Below are 19,740 nucleotides of genomic sequence, written 5' to 3'. Positions count from 1 at the left end.
CTAGAAAGTTAAATGTGAGAGCATATTACTGCAGCTCAAAAAAGTTTTGAGCAGCAACTTTCTAACAACACAAAAAATCTATATATTTTTTAAACACATGAGAAATCAAAGTCTACCACAGAATACATAGAGCTGATAGGTAAGTGAGTACAAAAGCAGTTCTATGAGGATACTAAAAAAGCAGTAGCAAAGAAACTAAATGAATTGTTGACATCAACATGCAATACATTAAGGGAATTCTTCAGATGAAATTCTTGAGGGCAGAAATCTGAGAAACAGTGTTATAGTGAAATATTAGTAGATGCAGCTTCAATATAAATAGAAAAAGCGAAGAGCAACAAATCATCAGAGTTAGATAATATTCCCCTAGAAGGCTAAAGGAACTCTGAATGCCTCAGCAGAAATTCATGCTGAGCCTGTATACTGAATGCAATTCTGTTCACCCCATCTCAGACAGGATACAATGCAATAAAGATGTACTGCAGAGAAAGAAAAGTAACTTTCATATGAAAGGAAGCTAAAGTAGAAATCTATAGAAAATGCTATTTTTTAATAGCAGTATGTTAAAGAAAAAAAAAGTATTTCTGGCTTAAGATATTGTGATTCAAACATTAGTCATACTCTTAGCTTCTGCTTTCATTCATCTGGACTATTTACAATTTCTCTTCAATGCTGGTGTAATTAATTTCTTTAGTGTACACTATACTGGATAGCATTATTCATAGTCTTGTATGTGTTGTTGAAAGTTTCTTCTTCTGGGCTGAACAGATTGCATATTCTTTAGCTTTTTCCCTTCTCCACGGGAAAGTGTCTTTATTCCAGTACAAAGTGTGTGGCAAAGTTGAGCATCTGTTCACTGAGATCCACTGCAGATAATCTCTAGGATAACTTGTAGCTATGCGGGTGCTTCATGATCAACCTTGCTAACCAGGAGTCTTTTTCTCCTCTTCTTATCAATCCTCTTTTTTGTTCCTTGGTAATTTAAGTTATTATCTCTTGTTGTGGCTTCTTTCAGTATTAATCTGCTTTTCTGGGCCCAAAGACCCTTTACTGAAACCTTGTGTTTATCTGGTTTAGCAGTGGTCCCATAAGGAAAAAGTCGAATGGGGCCTACAGGAGCCGTAATGCCTAAGTGGCCATGTGTGTTGGAATTGTTTGTTCCAGGAGAGGATGGCAAAGTATGTCAGATTTAGAGATTTTAGTGAAATGTTACTGTCCTGGTTTCAGCTAGGATAAAGTTATTTTTCCTCCTAGTAGCTGGTAGGGTATTATGTTTTGGATTTAGGATGAGAGTAATGTTGATAACACACTGGTGTTTTAATTGTTGCAGAGCAGTGCTTACACTAATCCAAGGACTTTTTAGCTTCTCACTCTGTCCTGCCAGCGGGCAGGCTGGGGGTGCAGCAGGAGCTGGGAGGGGACAGATCCAGGACAGCTGACACAAACTGGCCAAAGAGATATTCCATACCATCTGACATCATGCTGAACAATATATAGGGGTGGCTGGCCGGGGTGTTGGGACAGGCTGCTTGGGGATTGGCTGGGCATCGGTCAGCGGGTGGTGAGCAATTGCATTGTGCATCACTTGTTTTATACACATTATTAGTAGTATTACTATTATCATTATTATTTTTTTTTCTTTTCTGTTCTGTCCTAATAAACTGTCTCTATCTCAACCCACAGGCATCATTTTCCTGTTTCTCTCCCCAGTCCCAGAGAGGGAGGGGGGAGGGTGAGCGAATGGCTGTGTGGTGCTTAGCTGCTGGCAGGGTAAACCACAACAGTTACCTCTGATCCTTTGAACTGGAAAAGCATTTGAGTTGCATTCTGTGGATAGAACAGTGGATCCAATAGCACTGCACTGAAAGTTGACTTAACCATTGCATTTCTCTGAAGCTTTCTGCTCTGCTGTGACCCCTTCCTTTCCTTTACTTGCCTTTTCCTTATTTGCCAGGAAAAAGGTTTTGGGTACTGCTTAGCTTTGATATATTCTTTCCAATGAAATGCGTTTTATTTCTTTCCCCTGCTCTCTTTAGACATGCCCTGCAACTGAATGCAATGGGCACTCAGAGACTTCTAGAGCTGGCCCGGCAGATGCAGAAGCTGGAGGCTTTCATCCACATCTCCACTGCCTATGCAAACTGTGTCCGGAAATGCATAGATGAAATCATCTACCCACCCCCAGCTGAACCCAAGAAGCTCTTCGATTTAGTGGAGTAAGTAGGAACAGCATCACCTCTTCTGGTATTGGTTTTATTTCACTCCGCAGAAGACTTCTGAATTGTTCACATAACCAATACTGTAGATTTTCTGTTCATCATTGCTGTTATTGTATTGCCTTGTCTGCACACACTCATGCCAGCAAGAAATGCTGTCCATAACAAGAGGGAGACCAAAGGAAGAGAAAGCTTTTATTCCATGTTGTTTTGAGATGTGCCTTCCACAGAATTTAATCTAGTAACTCTGTGTTTTCTGGATTTTCTCTTGAAACTAGGTTTACTGAAGTTTTCTGAAAATAGAAGTAATAGAGATTCTGGGTTGAAGTACTTTTATCCAGAGAGTTGTTACACTTGCTAATCATTTAATTGAGCTTAACAGTTCCAAATACAAAAGAATTACAAAATAACATAAGCCATACTTGATAACTGTGATTTCAATTACTCCTACACATTTTTTCACATACCATTTTAAAAAAGACTTTGTGATTTCATGAGAGTCCAACACTAAGCTATGCACAGTGCATTTGCTACCAGGAATGGAGTTGTGCTTCTTCTTTCTAAAGTTGTCAGTTCTGTTGTTACCTTAGTAAGATCTGAGATTTCTTATACCTTATATTCACTTCTTTCTCTCTCCAGCTTCTCAACATCAATTCTACTTATTTCAGGAATTCTGTAATGCTAAGCTGGAATTATGTGTTGATGAGTAAGAAACAGGCTGTTTTAGAAGCAGTTTGAAAATGTTGCCATGAGATGCCAACACTCCAAGGTCTGCAGCTAAGACTGCTGAGTTCACCACCTAATGACTGCTTTCCACAGGATAACTGTTTTCACATGGCTTACTTGTTCATCCACAGAAATTCTCATTCTGTGGTTCTCTGTTGAAAACCACAGCTCAGTGTGAAAATTTAGGATTACATTCCTAAATTTAATCAGAACAACAAAAAGGCATGTTTAATTGACTTTACCAAAATGAAGAATAATCACAATAACAAAATAATAAACATCCCAGGAAGCCTTCCCCTTAGAATTTTCCCACAGCCATAACTTTGTTTGCTTTGTCTTCTAGTGCTATTCCACTTGTGTGATATAAGCAACTAACCTGTGAACTAGTAACCCAAAGAGCTGGTACTAATTCTTTCTTCTCCTTGATTCTTGCCAAAAGAAATTACTTAACGAAGTACTACTCCAGAAAATGTAGTATGAATCTGTTTTCTTTTAAAATTTTTCCTGTAGCCTATAGTCTTGAATATTTTTGCTTCCAGCTACAGTCATCTATCATTTGTCATTTATTCAGCAAGTGAAGCATGATAAAAACGTAAGAAATGCCCTATTTCATTAGAGTGATGGACTGCCTGGCCCAGTATATTGCCCTCCACAGTGGCAATGGGAGATGCTCTGCAAGGTAACTGCACGAGCCTGGATATTCTTTGTGATCCTTTCCCCCTGTAGCCTCCCAGAAACCAGAACCATTGTATGAGGGTTTTTACATCCTATTCCTTTTATATCCATTTTTGAAGCCCTGAATTTGTTTAATCCCATTTTGAAATTTTTGGTACCTTGCCTCTGCAACTTACCTGTGACAGCAAGTTCTAGAAGTGTACTAACTGTTGTGAGAAGATGAGCTTTGTTTTGTGTTTCAAACTGTCATAGTAATGGTTTCATTGCTTGTCCTGTAGTTGTAGCGTTGCAGTATCTGCAGCATTTGCCCTATTCAATCCCTCTGCAGTTTGGTAAAACTGTATTGCATTCACTCTGTATCCTCTCTTTCACAGACTGAAGAGTTCCAGTGTTTTTGCTGTCTCCTCATACGCCAGCTGATCTGTCTCCTTGATTTTACCTTCCCCTTTCTCTTTACCTTTTTTAACTCCTCTCCCTCCATGAAGGTGAGGGCCATAGAGAAGTGCATGCAGTACTGAAGGTGTGGGCACCCAAGGTTTTATTTAAATAGCTTCAAAATGACACCCTTTGTCTTGTTCTCTGTGTGATAATGTCCAGTACTTCCGTGAATTTTTTTGTTGGCTACTACTCATTGACATGGAGATTTCACAGAGATGTCAGCTGTGCTCCCAATGGCTCTTGCTGAGCTTTAACTGCCAGTCCTGGGTTCAGCAACCTCTAAGACCTGTTTAGCCTGCTCTTCCCTAAACATACTACCTCCCATTTATCTACAGTGAAACTCAACTGCCAAATTTTTGCCCTTTGACTCAGTTTTACAAGGTCTTTTGGAGTTCATCACCATCAATATTACCTTTCATTGCCCCAAAAAGCTTATCACCACTTGCAACTTTGGAAACAATTAGTATTGATGGCTCAGATAAAATTATGCTATTCAGAAACATACAGAAGTTCCTTGCTGCTCCAGAGGTTGCTACTTCATCTGCTTGACATAAGACAGTAAAAATTCATTTATCTTAGTTTGCATATACAGCAGAGAGAATGATGTCTAGAAGACAGGCTGAGTTACAGAGAATGCACTTTCAAAAGTGTCCTTCAACGTGTTTCTCTTGGCAGTACATTTGGTTATTGTTTCTTACTCACATAATTAGAGATGCTTTTTTCTTGCCTTTTTTTGCTTAGCTTTTGTACTTTGTTTTACAGTTTTTCTTGTGTCTTTACTTCAGAAGTTCACCACCTTCTGGTACTTCTACTGAGATAGAAGTCACAGCATCCCCTCAACTAGGATGACATCTGTTCATTTACAGTGTTTGGAGGTAGAGGTATAATTACTCACAGCAAAGACAACCACTGCCTTCAAAGGCATTAAAATCAGGTAGTCCCCATTGAAAATCACTGTCTTCGGGGCCATTGGTTCAGAAAGTGTTCTGCAAATCAAATCAATATATTAGGGAGACGTATGGAGGAGCAGGAAGTAGGCGGCTTCTGGGATGTTAGGGAAGTAAGGTAATGAGGAGACATGCAGAATGGAACAGGTGCTGTGCAGTGTGAATTTTTTAGGGGTTAATTGCATCATGAAACTACAACTAGAAAAGAACTGCAAAAGCATCAAAAGCTGTGACCCCACAACTGGACTAAATAAGAGATCTGTTCAATGATGCTTTGGCCATGCAATTGGTATGTGCTTATGATTCTGTATTCAGGTGAAATACCATACACAGTTCCCAGCTGTTTCTTTTTCTCTTCTTTTTCTCCTACTATATCCTTGCTTTCCAGTATTTTCATACTTTTTCTGCATTGAAAACCTTAGGTTTTATCTGTGTAAACCAGAAGTCATTCTTCTAAGTGCTGCCAGGTCAATAGGGGAAGCATATAATCTGCCACATCAAGAAAGGTTTGCCTTAATCTGAAGCTGAGGGAAATCAGCTTTGAAGGGTATGCTGAGGTAAGAAACACAACACACAGTGAAGTGTGGGCTGAAGCAAAACTGTTTTTACTGTTATTGCAGAAAATGTAGATCTGTCATCACTTACAAGAAAGAGAGAGTCTTTGCAAAACGATTAACACAGTAAGATATGTTTTCCTATGGTAATTTAGTGCTTGTATGTGGTGGAAGAAGGGGCTACTTATTGTTTGATTTGCATCTCTTGCTTCTATGGAGCAGTTTTAGCTGTGAGTGAAAGCAGTAGCTTTATGATTTAGCATTTCAGACTCTTCAAAGTAGGTCACCAAAGACAGAGAGGAGTAGGAACAGTTTACCTTTCTGAACAATCAGCACAGCACTTCTGTGATGGTAATGCTGGTAGATTGAATCACCTGGAAAGATGGTACCCTTGAGACAAGCAGGAGTGTGGTCCTACTGATGACCACTTAAAGTAATGTGGAGGTTTGTCTGGAAGGATGAGGGAAAGGGGAAATTGCTTCTGTTTGTAGTTCTACACCTGTCTGCTTTGTGACATCTTCTAATCTGTAAGTCTTTATTTAAATAAATAAATTAATCAACTTAAATTTAAATTGGAAGAGGGGCAGAAAAAATATTTCTATGCAGCTCAATCTGAGCTCATGAATCAACCTAGACTTCCTCCAGGATCAGCAGAAATAGATGTCTCCTTTTGGTAGACTGTTAATTAATTACTTGAAAGATTCAGACAATGACAATTTAGCCGCAACCCTGAAGAGGCCAAGTTCCATGACGGTCTAAACAGGCTTTGTAAATTAAGTCAATATTGTGTGCTACTTATAGCCTCTGCTTAGTTCAATATTTTTTTATGCTTAAACAATTTTTCTGCCTTATTTCTGGAACATGAGACTAAGGTTGCAAAGGAAAATATTTGTGCCTACATATGGCTTTGATTTTTCTTTAAAAGATTTAATTTCTATATACTAAAAAATGTCAGATTCTTTTTAGCTAGTTCTGAAACTGAGAGATTCACTGAAGTCCGCTCTTCTCTGCAAACTGTCAGTTTCAACAAGTCATTGTTTTCTAATACAAGTTTTACTGTAATATATTTGGCTCTGGTAGGACTCCAGTCAGAGTCATCTGAAAAGCACTGTGCCACCAGAGCCATTAGGTGTTTGCACATTTAAGTTGATGCAATCAAGTAATTCTCCAGGCATGACAGTCTCCACCTTATTCCTCTCCCCATGACCTCCACCTGTTTCTGAAATTCAAGATAAGGAGGGGTAAACTGAGGATCTGCGGGAAATAGTATCCTTGCAATGCCCCTGGGAAGAGTACAACCAGTCAGTCTGAGCTGTAAGTCCATTGACTTAATTACAAATTGGATTATAGGAGTTAATCTTTGATTCTGTGGTGCAGCATCAGCCTACAGAAAACCTGTCCTGGATTGGCAGCAGTGTTTGAGAGCTGTGGAAGTACAGCCAGTTCCTGTCCTTCAGACCTAAATGCTGGCAGAACTGGTAAAGTATTGCTGGTGTGCTGTGGAAGAGCCCTAGGTTCTCACCACAGCACTGTGGTAGTAAGGACTACATTTTTAAAGGTATATATGTAACTGTTTCTGATGGACTAAATAATTGAATATTTTAATAAGGTGATCTGGTTGATTTTTTTTTCTTTTTAAAGAAGCTAACACTGACAATTTTGAAATTTTCTGTGTGAACAAGCTAGTGGAAACCTAGGAGAAAGGAGCATCTAACTTTTTTAAATAGTGCAAGTGGAATATTGTTGCTGTAGTACCTAGTTTTAGCTTTTGTAACCTTTGCAATGACACTCAACTCAGTAACTCAAGGTTACCAAGAATCCCCTGAAATGTACTTGGAGGCATATAGGGACTGTATTGGCTAAAGAAGAGTGCTACCTAGCTAGAGTACGAGGTTGGAACACTCCATCAAACGAACTGTGGGCCACAGGTACACAGGTACAAAACAGACTGTACTGAAACATAAAACACATGAGATTGCTTTACAATGAGATAGTGTAGAGGTGTGTAGTTCAGCTGGACATCACAACATGAAGCTGAAGCTCAGAGTTATCTTGTACTTCCAAGACAAAAGTAACCTTTATCCCACAGAGCTATTAAGCAAAATCCAAATCCAGTCACTCCTTACTTTGTCTTATGTATCTTTGATTTTGTTTCAGGTGAGGATTCCTGTCTTAATTGGTCTTTTTTGCCTCTGTATACTCTCTGTGTGACAGATGACAATGACGTTATCCTTCTTGTTTTCTATAGGTGGTTGGATGAATCTATCATTCAAGACATCACACCCAAGCTGCTTGGGGACTGGCCCAACACTTACACCTACACCAAAGCCTTGTCAGAATACCTGATTCAGCAAGAGAAAGGAAATCTGAACATTGCTATCATCAGGCCATCCATTGTGGGAGCTAGCTGGCATGAGCCTTTCCCAGTAAGCATTAATGCATAGCAATTCCCTGCTGAGAGTCCTTTGATGCAGCTGCAGTAATGCCCGGAAACTGTTCCTACTTCTGGTATTGTCCACTTGAGAAACAGGTTCACAGGAAAGCATATGGGGGAAGTGGAGGATCCATGCTGAAGTAGAACAGTAATTCTTCAACATCTTGACGGATTTTTGTCTGTGCATGGAAAGAACGCATTTAAGCAATACTAAGAAGAATAGAATAGTATTTGTGTAAGATGCTGGACTTGCAATTGACAGTCATACGCAGAAGATTATGCCCAGGCAGACACACGGGAGAGTTTCTGTACTGGTTTGGGGAAACACTTAAAAAATCTGAAAGTTAGTCACAGTCATGCTGCATTATGGTTCAAGTTTTTCCATGTTCCATACAGCCTGTTAATGAGGCCCTGATGAGCACCCTAGCCCTTGAAAACATTTGATAATGGCACATGTCATGTGCCATTACTAATATCTTTGTCTTACTTCGGTAGTTGTTGAATTCAGTGGATTCACTCTTGTATGGGCCTGTTGCAGATACAAATGTGTCAGCCACAGTAATTAAATGCAGCTGTACTTCTGGACTGAAACAATTCACTAGGCTAAATATACCAGTAGGAATAATGTGCCCTAATACTGCAGCCAAATTGGAAAGGCAACATAAAGTCACCTATGCCTATCATAAACCTTGAACTGTGCCAAAGATGTCTGAGATACAGTCAAGGCCCTGGGCAAAATTCCTCATCTCATAAAGACAGACTGAATTCTAGTAGTTGTCATAAACCACTTCAGGTCATACAGCTCATCACTGCTCTAACTCCAGCTCCCCCAAGGGGCTGGAATAGAATGGGATTCAAAATGTTTTGTTTTGTTTTGTTTTTTGGTTGCTTTTGTTTTGTTTTGTTTTTCTTCCTTGCCTTAGAAATTAGTTGAAGTAATCAAATCAGTCTTAATGGCATCTGAATGTTTTATGTTGGTGGATATATAACATGCTGACAGTTTTCAGCAAGTCTGACAGCACCAAGACACTGTAGTGTTTTAAAGCCAGTTTATTCATGTAGCCAAGTTGCTATAGGAAAGAAGTGGTTTCTAAAAAACAAAGTTTGATTGTGTTGTTGATAGGTATATTGCAGGCAGTGTGAGGTATCATGCAAAGCATCCTGTATTTAAAATCAGTTAGATACTTTCATTCCAGTTAGCTTTCTGGCAACTGTCCTAGATGGGCTGGTATCTGTCTTAGAGAAGCAATGAGACAACAGTTATCTACACCACAGCATTATAACCCTTTGGCCATTTTGAAGACTGTGTAAGCAACCTATCATAGCAATAAAGAGTAATCATTCTTCTTTTTTGCAGGGTTGGATTGACAGCTTCAATGGGACAAGTGGAATATTTGTTGCGGTATGTCTAGTGCTATTTAAAGTTCCCTTAAAGTGGGATTAGTTACTAAAATAACAACTCTAAAGAATACTCTAAAGTCCTGCTTAGAAACTGTGTGCAAAAAAAGTGTCATAGCAACTTCCTGAATCTTGTAGAAAGATGTCACATGCCTGCCGTGCACCTATGTGCTTATGGCACACAGCGTACTATTTATGCTGCTCTTGAAAAAGGCCATTGAAAGAATATGCATGTTGCATGTTGTTCACTAAACATGAATTTCAGTTTTCAGGGATTTGGACAAATCTGGCCAAATTTTCAAAGAAATGGCATAGAATGCATCCCCGAAACTAGGTGTAATTCACAGGTGTCAGAGATTGAATTTTATAACAGCATTTAACTTTCTGACTGGAATACCATGTCACAAATATGAGGCAGCATTACTTATACTTTGATTTATCTTCATATATATTGTTGCTAAGTCCACTGCTACAGTTTGTGACCGCTCTACAGTAACAAAGATTCTGTGTCTCGCTTGCCATTACTTTGTGCAGGAGTTCTCATTCTGCAGAGCACATCTAGATGATGTACACAACAATCAATTCAGACTTCACCAGTCACATAGATGATTCACTACATTCTGGTTAACCCTGGTGTAAATAGTCACTGGTGCATAATGGTGATGAGCAAACCTATAAGATAAATAATGAATAACTTGAGAAAAATACTCCCTCAATATGAGAACTATAATTACAGTTTATCTCATGATAACAGTAATGTTGCATGTCTTTTCTCCTGGCTTAGATATATATATATTTTTTTCTGAATTAAAATCACTGCCTTAACTCTCTCAACAATGCATTATGTTGTGTAGCTATGGACAGATATTTTTGTTCAAATATGTTTCGTCCAACTTGATTACTCTGTAAAACTATGTTTTAATCAGCCCTCTGCAGTGTATAAAAGGATGAGTAGTCTACAGTCATAGGAGAGTAGAATAAAATATATATCTTATTTTAAAAGCTCATTTGTACGCTAAGTACAATATAAATAGAAACTATTACAGTTACTTCTGGAATCCACAGGACAAATTAAATAGTGGGTTTATCCCAGCTAATGCTTTCATCTGAAACCCCAGTTACACATTTCAGAGACACATCCCAAAAGCCCTCAAACTGTGTTCACAAAGTGTTATTAGCTCCTATTCATATGATAGTTTCTTTCAAATACTTTTCTATCAGTCTTCTATTTACTGCTGACTGCTCAAAAGCTTGTACTGCCGTTCTTTGCTTTACTCCTAGCATCTTGTGCTGTTTTCAGTGTTCCCATGTCTTCACCACAATAAAGAAAAGTTATGCAGTTCCTTAGTTTTGCAGATCCACTACTTTTTGTGTGACAAGTTCTAACTTTTGTAACAATATCTGTGAGCCTTGATTTTTTATGATTAATTTTGAGCATTAAAAATCTGTCACAAGAATTTGTCTATAATTACAGCTTACAAAGAAGATGTTATACAAAAAAAAAAAAAAGCATTACTTTTTATCCTCACAAGTGGGTTACCTAAGTGACAAATTACAGCAGCTAGTTGTCATACATGTATCGTATGCCAATACATTATGAAACACAGGCTAAAGTTCATAAGCTTTCAGTCAAATAAAAACATGACAATCAAATCTTTTGTTATGTAAAAAAAATAAAATAAAAATAAACTTTTTTTCCCTGCTTTTTATTCTTTTAATCAATAAGTAAATAATGCCTAATGGTTAAGTATTTGGAAATTTTGACCATACATCACTGTAGGTTTGTGTCTTGTTTTGTTTTAATAATGGCTACTTTTTGAACATAAGCCAAAGCTTGCATATATTTTATATGTTTATCCTTTACCACTCATACAAGTAGTGATTATTTTCTGTTCTTCAAAGTTGAAGATTTGAAATATAGTTATATCAAGATTAGCCAAGAAATAAACAAAAAGCAAAGGCAGTACATCCTAGGTGTAGTGACGGGGGTGTCTGGTGGCTTTCTGGCCCCACAAGCAACAGTGTTAGCTGGAAAGAATTGGGGCAAAGATTCTGTAATGTAAAGAAGGGAGAGGGGATTGCCAGTGCTGACAGACAGTGTTTGTCGTGCACTATCTCCATGTGCTACTGATTTTAGTTGAACTGGCACTACTTTTCTGGAAGTGAAAGGCATTTATTATTACTGAATCCAGGAGACTTTTTGTCTGCTGTGGTGAGGGAACATTCGTGTTTGAATTAATGTGCTTGGATATGGTGTATTTAATTCCTGTGTGGTAGTTCAAAAAAATAGCCCATGAATATCTGTGTTATGCATTAGTTTAATTATCTGAGAAAAGTTTGATTAAAAACAACTCTCTGGGCTGACTGTATTTCACAGTGTATTTATTAGTCAAGTACCTTTATTGGTGATAATTAAGGATAGAAAAAGCAGAGGGGATGTGCTCTGGTGTTTGACTTTTTTTTTTTTTTAATGTCCGCCCTATATGAAATTATTCACTTCCAAATTCTAACCCAAGCTCATCCTATAGGGAGGTAAAAACAACAGGTTTAGATTTTGCTCAGATGATCTTTAGGTTCACTTGGGTATTATCTCAACTTCAAACTTTGGAATAATTTTTCTTCTGTCACTATGATATCTGAGTCTGACTTATTCATCATTTCATTCCACAAATAAAGTATTTCTTTTAAATATTAATGAAATATGGGATTTCAAGTTGTCTGTGATAGTGCAATTAGTTTCATGTACAGTTTGTTTAGCTGCTGTAGAGAGAAGCTTTGTTTGCTGATGGAAAAACAAAATTAAGTTAATTACATTTCTGCTGGACTATAATTAAGGCATTTTGTCTCACTGTTCCACATTACGCATAAAGACTTTCTTCCCCTGCAAGGCAACGAAGCTGTAGGGCAGAACCATGGCTTAAATCATGTTCTGAATAGCAATTGGCCCCAAAGCACAACAGCTGGGAGGCTGTCAAGAAACGTCAGACTCAAGTTGGCAAATGGTTCCAAAGGCTTCAGCTGAAGTAGTTTCTATTTCACTAAAGAGAAAAAAAGTAACCACAAATAGAAATCAAGTCACAACCAATAGCCATTTCAAATATTAGAAGTAATTTACAACATTTAAACCTGCAGTTTGTACTAAATATAGAATATACTAAATGTCCAATTCATTCTTGTGTATATAACCATCACATGCTGCTCTGAGTACAGATGTTTGCAGCACATCCATCAAAATTCCTGGTTTAGAAACCTGACCCCAAAAAAGTCAAACCTTTTGTCTACCTATTAAAATGGGATAGTTGATCACACAGTGGTCTCTAGTGGGCATGCATTCACAGCAGCTGAAAATTTTCAGCTGAGTTTTGTTGTCTACATTGGGTCTTTTTAATTGCTTTTTTTCCCTTGAAGATAGCAGTAAGAACAATAACAACTACAAAAACAGCAAGTAGTCATGTTGCAAGTAAAGGTTTTCATGTCTAGACGTAACTGTGGTTGGTTCAGGTTAAGACAGCAGAAGTTAACTGCATGCCATGGGTTTGAGGAGGATGTTTGGAGTCAGGTGGAGAAGCTTACATGGTTGCTTGTATCTGAGTCTTTCTGTCTATGATCCCTCTACCAGCTGCTCCAAGGATAAGATGTAACAGTTCAGAAGCCTTAGCTCATGAAAATTAAATCAGTGTTGTAAGTGGTATTCCCTTAAGTAGCAAGTGCAACTTTGTAAAAGAAGAAAGTGTGAGTACATCCAAAGGAAAGGAAGAAAACTTTCCAAAGAGCCTATCAGGCTTTTCCAAAGCAACTGCTATCTTTGAGGGATACTCAGACCTTCATCTGCCTGGGTCATTTAGGAAAATGGAACTTCACTGGGAATTTTATTGCAGTAAATTCAAATATATTTCTTTCTTAAGGTATTTCTTTTATATTGAGTTAACTAAAAGTCACTGATTTTCTTGTTATATGCAGCACATGTCATCATGCTTTAGACTTCCTCTGAAAACGCAGAACAGCAGGACCACATGAGATCCGTGTTTGTTTTCACAGAAACCAAGCAATCTTCTGCATCAGGTGCCAGGCTTGAAAAGTGCTAAAGTGAAGGTCTGCCCATGCTCTAAGCTAATGAAATGTTAGTGTGGTGGTACTGTCAGTGACTGTTTTCCTTTGTCCCACAGGCAGGTAAAGGGATTCTGCGGACTGTCATTGCCAACAATGAAGCAGTAGCTGATATGATTCCAGTAGATGTTGTCATCAACCTCACCCTTGCAGCTGGGTGGTACACTGCTGTGCACAGGTGGGAAGGCACTCCTGTTTCTGCTAGGCTTGAGCATTTACTGATTGAACCTGGACTTTGGGGAGAACCTAGAAAAAAGCTACATGAAACCTTGTTGATTCATTTTCTGGTTCACATTTTCTCCCCCAGGTTTGTCAAGGATTAAGAGCGTACAGAAATGATGAAGGTAGACTTTAGAGTTAGGAAATCTCTAAAGCTACAGGGAATACCTGTTTCTCAGTAAAACGTAAGCTCACTTGACAAGTCTCTCTCATAAGTTACTTTTCTGAAGTTTTTTTTTTTTTTTTTTTTTAAATGCTTCCATTCTCATGCAGCTACATTGAGTTGCTTTTCGACTGGCTTCTAGAGTTTTCTTGGTGAAAATACTCTGAATGTTTTCCTTGGAAAATAGTGCAAAATATATATATTATAGACTCGTATGATAGGAGAGATTAACTAAAACTCCCTATTTTTTGCTTCGTTGAGAAGGGTATGTATAAGTGACATTAAGGTTTTAAGTTCTTTTCTTGTGAGCCTCCATCTCTGACCTTCAATCATTATGTAGGAAGTGCTACAGAGTAAAGTAAAGTACATGAATTATTCTAGACGTTTATGTAACTCTGTGAAATACTAGGCAAATAAGTGCAGAAGTGTTTTACTTCGAAGAACAGAGCTCTCCACTGAGCTGAGAGTGGAGAAAATTTTCATATATTAACCTCAATACAGAGATCCTGAAAGGATCTTAAAAGGCAGCTCACCAGCTTTTCAGATTTATTTCTCTCATAGTTTCTTCCTTTTTTATCTGCAACAGGCAAGGTATCACAGTTAGGGGAAAATATATCTTCCTACACACAAACCCTTTAGAGCTTCCAGATTAAGAGGGCTACAGCCTGTCCAAGAAGCTGGGAAAGAAAAAGAACATGTGCTAATGAAAAGTATATCAGCACCATATCTAGAAGTCCTGTCTTCAGCCATAGTAGAAGTGACATTATTTCTGGCTGTTCGTTGGCAAAAGATGCATGTTTTTAATTTTGATCCCACACAAATAATTGTTAGGCTAAAGGAGCAAGTGCAGAACTTGATTTAAAGCTTTGTCTAGCTGAGCAAGACCCCAAGGTTAATAAATCGTGTACAAAAAAAAAAAAATAGAGCCTGAGCCTTCTGTAAATTTGATTTATCTGAGTGAGTTTCGTGTTTAGGTGCTGTCTCAAAGGATAGCATGTATTTATTTTTTTTTTAATTATCTAGTTAGAAAGTCAGTATCCTTCAGGGCAAGTGATATTACTGGGGGGAATTAGATTCTAAAACTTAGAGAACTGCAGTCTGCACTACATACTGTAGAACCTCTACACTCTACCAAGACCACTGACTCAGCTGGAGGGTGGAGAATAGAAAAAAATTTTTTTTGAATTTTTTGAGAATTTTGTTGAAATTGATTGATTTATAATCACCACCTTGACAAATGGAATTCAAAAGTATTACAGATCATAATCATTAAGTAAATGATTGTAAAATGCACAGTATGTCCCTGAGGTTGGTTTGGGCAAATGATTTACAGTACACTAAGAGAAACTATTAAGAAAAATCACAAACTTGTCAGCATGCATGCTTTTTATAATTTTAGATAAGTGATATATGGATAATTTATCTTAAGCCCCATCTGTCTTTATTAACTAAATATGCTCTTCAGAATCTGAGTGAATCTAATTAAAACTTCATGTTTTATACTGTTTTCATAGTTATGAAAAATGACCTCCTTTGCAATTTTTTTAATGAGCTGTTGTTATTGTTACTTGGGCTGTTAGCTTTTATGCTCCATTAATAAATCTTTGGGTGCTTTTCTTCACACATTAAAATAATACTTCTTTCTCTTTTCCAGGCCAAAAAATATGTTGGTGTACAACTGTACAACGGGTGGAATCAACCCTTTCTTTTGGGGAGAAATGGGTAAGGTATAATTTAAAACTAGAACACGTCAACCATCAGTAGCATTCCTTGGCCAGGCTTTGAAAAGGTGGTTTCCTGTAGTTAGGTGACATTCTGCATCTGTCATTCAAACCATGTGTGGGAGGCCCAATTGCAGTTAGTGAGGTCCTGTGAGCAAAACCTCCTGGTGCTGGGCATTCAGCTCAGGAAAGCATTTATTCAGTTTTTGTTGTAAGCATGGTCATGTAACAGCCCAGCAAAGTACATGCTTTGCTAAACTAAGGTATTAATGTGGTGGAAAAGGGAATAGAGAACCAGTCTCTAAATTCTAGAAGAAGGTGTTCGACATAGCTATAACTGGATATTTTCCTTTCCTGGTTGTTGGATTTTGTGTTTCTTTATTTTGTTTTGTTTTGGTTTGTTCTTTGTGCTCTGAAATCTCTTGGAGAACCTCAATAGTGAATCTTGCATCCTTATAAAGAAAGCTCTAACTTTCAGAAAAATAGTATATTAAGGCAGTAGGATAGCCTTTCTTCCTCCTTCTGTGCAAAACATTTTAAACAGAAATAGTTTGTGTAGACCAGAGAAGGGAAAGTTAAAATGACAGATATGCTTCAAGAACAGTTTGACTTTTGATTGTGAATCAAATGATTAATTGGTGGATAAGGAATTTGCTTGAAGGTTGCACCCACGGAGTGGTGGACAATGGCTGTATGTCCATGTGGAGGCTGGTGACAAGTGGTGTCTCTCAGGCATCTGTCTTGGGATTGGTATTTTTCAATATCTTTATCAATGACACAGACACTGGGATTGGGTGCACCCTCAGCAAGTTTGCAGGTGACACCAAGCTGAGGGGTGAGGTCGATACAAGAGAAGGAAGGGATGCCATTCAAAGAGATCTGGACAAGCTTGAGAAGTGGGCCCACAGGAAGCTAAGGAGGTTCAGCAAGGCCAAGTACAAGGTGCTACACCTGGGCCAGGGCAGTCCCAGGCATGAGGACAGACTGGGAGAAGACCTTATTGAGAGCAGCCCTGCGGAGAAGGACTTGGGGGTTCTGGTGGACTAAAAGCTCATCATGAGCCAGCAGTGCGCGCTTGCAGCCCAGAAGGCCAACTGCATCTTGGGCTGCATCAACAGAGGGGTGGCCAGCAGCAGGTCAAGGGAGGGGATTGTCCCCCTCTGCTCTGCCTTGTGAGGCCCCACTTGGAGTCCTGCATCCATGCCTGAAGCCCCCAGCATGAGAAGGATGTGGACCTGTTAGAATGGGTCTAGAGGAAGGTCACAAAGTTGATCAGAGGGCTGGAGCACCTCTCATGCGAAGAAAGGCTGAGATAGCTGGGGATGTTCAGCCTGGAGAAGAGAAGGCTCTGGGGTGACCTCATTGCAGCTCTTCAGTACTTAAAGGGGACTTATAAAAACTATAGAGAGTGACTCTTTGCTCAGTCAGATAATGACAGGACAAGGGGGAATGGTTTTAAACTAAAAGAGGGGAGATTTTTATTAGAAATTAGGAGGAAATTCTTCGCTTGGTGAATGGTGAGGCACTGGAACAGGTTGCCCTGAGAGGTTGTGGATGCCCCATCCCTGGAGGTGTTCAAGGCCAGGTTGGACAAGGCCCTGAGCAGCCTGCTGTAGTGGGTGGCATCCTTGCCTATGGCAGGGGCATTGGAACTAGGTGATCTTTAAGGTCCCTTCCAACCCGAGCCATTCTATGATGAATGTTGTCAGTGGAGGTATTCAAGTGATTAGCATGGCTGTCTTTTTCAAGTGACTCTGCTTCTGAGGCAGGGGTGAAACAAAGGGAGACAAATCCTGACACCATTTCAGTGGAAAACTGCCACTGAGGCTAAGTAGCAGAATTTGCCCAGCTGCATACTGTGAAATACCATGTAGACTCAGTACATTCACGGACAGATGTATGTGGCCTGATCTGCTTTCTGTTATACAATCATTCACATCTTTGCACTTAAAATGCAGGATGCTGGCAAATCACTACAGTGCTATTTCACCGTTCAACCTTTGCTTTGCATTATTTAACTGGCAAACTGTAAGTCAGCAGAGAATCAGACTATAACTGCATTTTCAGAACAAGACTTGTCTGAAGAAAACTACTAATGTCCTACCATGCAATTTGATCTAGCAGGGAAGAGGCTTCAGCAATTGCCAGAGCTGTGAAAAAATCAAACCAGGTTCCTGACCTTTTTTTAATACGAGATCTAATGTTGTGGTTTGACATAGTCTGAGAAGAGAGGTGAAGCATCATAGATTAATTTTTTGAAAATGCAGCTTCGTAACTTGTAAATTTAGATCTTCTGTGGCTTTTTCACAAGAGTAAATGAAAAGCTGCTTACAGGCTGTTACTTCAGGCAACAGCCACCATAACATTGCCACCTGAGGTTTGCATTTCTAATCTATTTTCAGTATAATTTTGCTGATGAAAACGGTGATGTATTAATGCATTGTGATTGATCTTATTTGGTTACTTTGCTTATAACTGTGAATTTAACAATTAAATCATCTGAGCACAGCAGAGGCTTGCATAAGCAGTTCAGCTTTGTGATTGGACTGAAGGCAATCTTTTCTCCTTGTGTGACACTGTGGCATTCTATCTAAACCCTTCTTGTATCCACAGTTTTCCTGAGATCAGCAGGCTGCAGAGGGGTATGAGGGGTATATTTCTCTATATACTCACTGTTTGGCTTCTGGGCACCCACTCTTTTGGCATGAACTCACATCTGGCTTTTCAGACCTATGCTCTCTCTGAACTATGAGCTTCCACCATGTAGTCCAGCCCCTGCAGAGACCAACCAAACTTCACCCGCCAGTTCCGTCCTTTGCACACAGGGCAGCATCTGCTACTGAAGTTGTTGCCCTCTCCCCTTCTGAAAGCACATTTCCAACTGTGTTTAGCTCTGCTAATGCTTCACTTTGCAGGTTGAAATTGTTATAGCTGGGTGTCTAGCTCCAGATCAGGTCATGGAGGTAGGCAACTGATCATGGAGATGGAAGATTGTGAGAGTGAACTTGGAAGAAACAAGACTGGGGAATGGGGATCATCTGGCGTGGGACCGAGCATTTTAGTGCAAGTCTAAATTGGAGTTTGCAGAGGGGAGGACCTGGAGTGCCTGGTTACTGAGACATACACCAGGACAAACTGCAGGAATTACAGAAAACACCACACAGTTGGGATTCTTTGATGAGGAGGAAAGGAGAGAAAGACAAAACAGAGAAACTGAGACTGAAGTGGGTTGAGGATGCCCTGGGTAGGGAACAGGAAAGACTGACATGAGAACATGAGTACAAAGGTGATGCACTTGGAAAGAAGGGAGAGAAAGATCTAAAAGAAAATTATTTGAAAAACATATAAGTCTAAGTAAGAGCTTAGGCTGAAACATACATTGCAAAACAGCTTATTCAGTAGATCTCCAGATAAAACCAAACCTCTGTTGCTAAAAGGAACTTTAACTGGTTTATTTGTTTTACAAAGAATGCTATGCCTTGGGATTTTTTCTGTCTTCTGTTACAGCAGTTATTCTCCCCACTATTAAAAAAATGTGGTCAGACAACTGAGTATTAACCTGAACAAGTGTATTCTGCTTTGTTGCAGTGGAAGTCTTACTAGTCTGACTGTGTAAAGTACATTTTTTATTTCTGCTCAAGACAAATTCTTAAAGTATACTTTAAAATAGTGTTCAGTGTGTGAAAAAAATAATTTCAATTTATCCTTGATGGTCTGTCTAGGAGAGAACCAAGTCTGATTCTCCCCCTGCTAAATATGTCCTTGAGTTGTAGAATTTTCTGCTGCGTTTTCATACAGTGGTAGGAGGGGAAAGACCACCCACTGTCATTTCAGTATCTCCTAGAGGTGATGTGTTTCTGGATCAGGACTCTTTACCTGCCTGGTCTGTCTGTTGGACTCTCTCTTCAAAAATAAACTGTCGTAGCATAAAAGGCTATTATTAGTCTTGTGAAGTTTGAATCTTTTCCAAAAAATAGGAGATAGTGCAATTGTGCTGAGTTGGTGCAAGCCAGTATAGGGGAGATTTGTACAGAAAACATTTGTAGGATTAACTGTTCCAAGTTATGCAAAAGTAGCATTTTCTTAACTCTTTCAGAAAGTCTTTCAGACTGGTCTCACTTCCCTCTTATTCGCTTTCTAAA

At 39.0% G+C, this 19,740-nt stretch overlaps 1 protein-coding gene across 13 annotated transcripts in view; it reads left to right on the top strand.

Annotated features, from left to right (window-relative positions):
* FAR2 (fatty acyl-CoA reductase 2) overlaps positions 1 to 19,740 on the top strand; it is a gene marked incomplete at its 5' end in the record, with an annotated part of 161,986 nt that overhangs the window by 123,245 nt on the left and 19,001 nt on the right. For all 13 annotated transcript variants that reach the window (XM_083838603.1, XM_083838607.1, XM_083838601.1 and 10 more), the window contains 5 exons: positions 2,037 to 2,216; positions 7,805 to 7,982; positions 9,348 to 9,392; positions 13,555 to 13,673; positions 15,532 to 15,599. In XM_083838603.1, the coding sequence (XP_083694729.1) occupies positions 2,037 to 2,216; positions 7,805 to 7,982; positions 9,348 to 9,392; positions 13,555 to 13,673; positions 15,532 to 15,599 (590 nt within the window). The remainder of the gene's footprint in view (positions 1 to 2,036; positions 2,217 to 7,804; positions 7,983 to 9,347; positions 9,393 to 13,554; positions 13,674 to 15,531; positions 15,600 to 19,740) is intronic.

The sequence above is a fragment of the Anser anser genome (assembly GCF_964211835.1).
Source record: "Anser anser genome assembly, chromosome: 1".
Lineage (NCBI taxonomy): Eukaryota > Metazoa > Chordata > Aves > Anseriformes > Anatidae > Anser > Anser anser.
The sequence above is the reverse complement of the archived record's forward strand: the minus strand, read 5'-3'. Positions and strand labels throughout refer to the sequence as shown.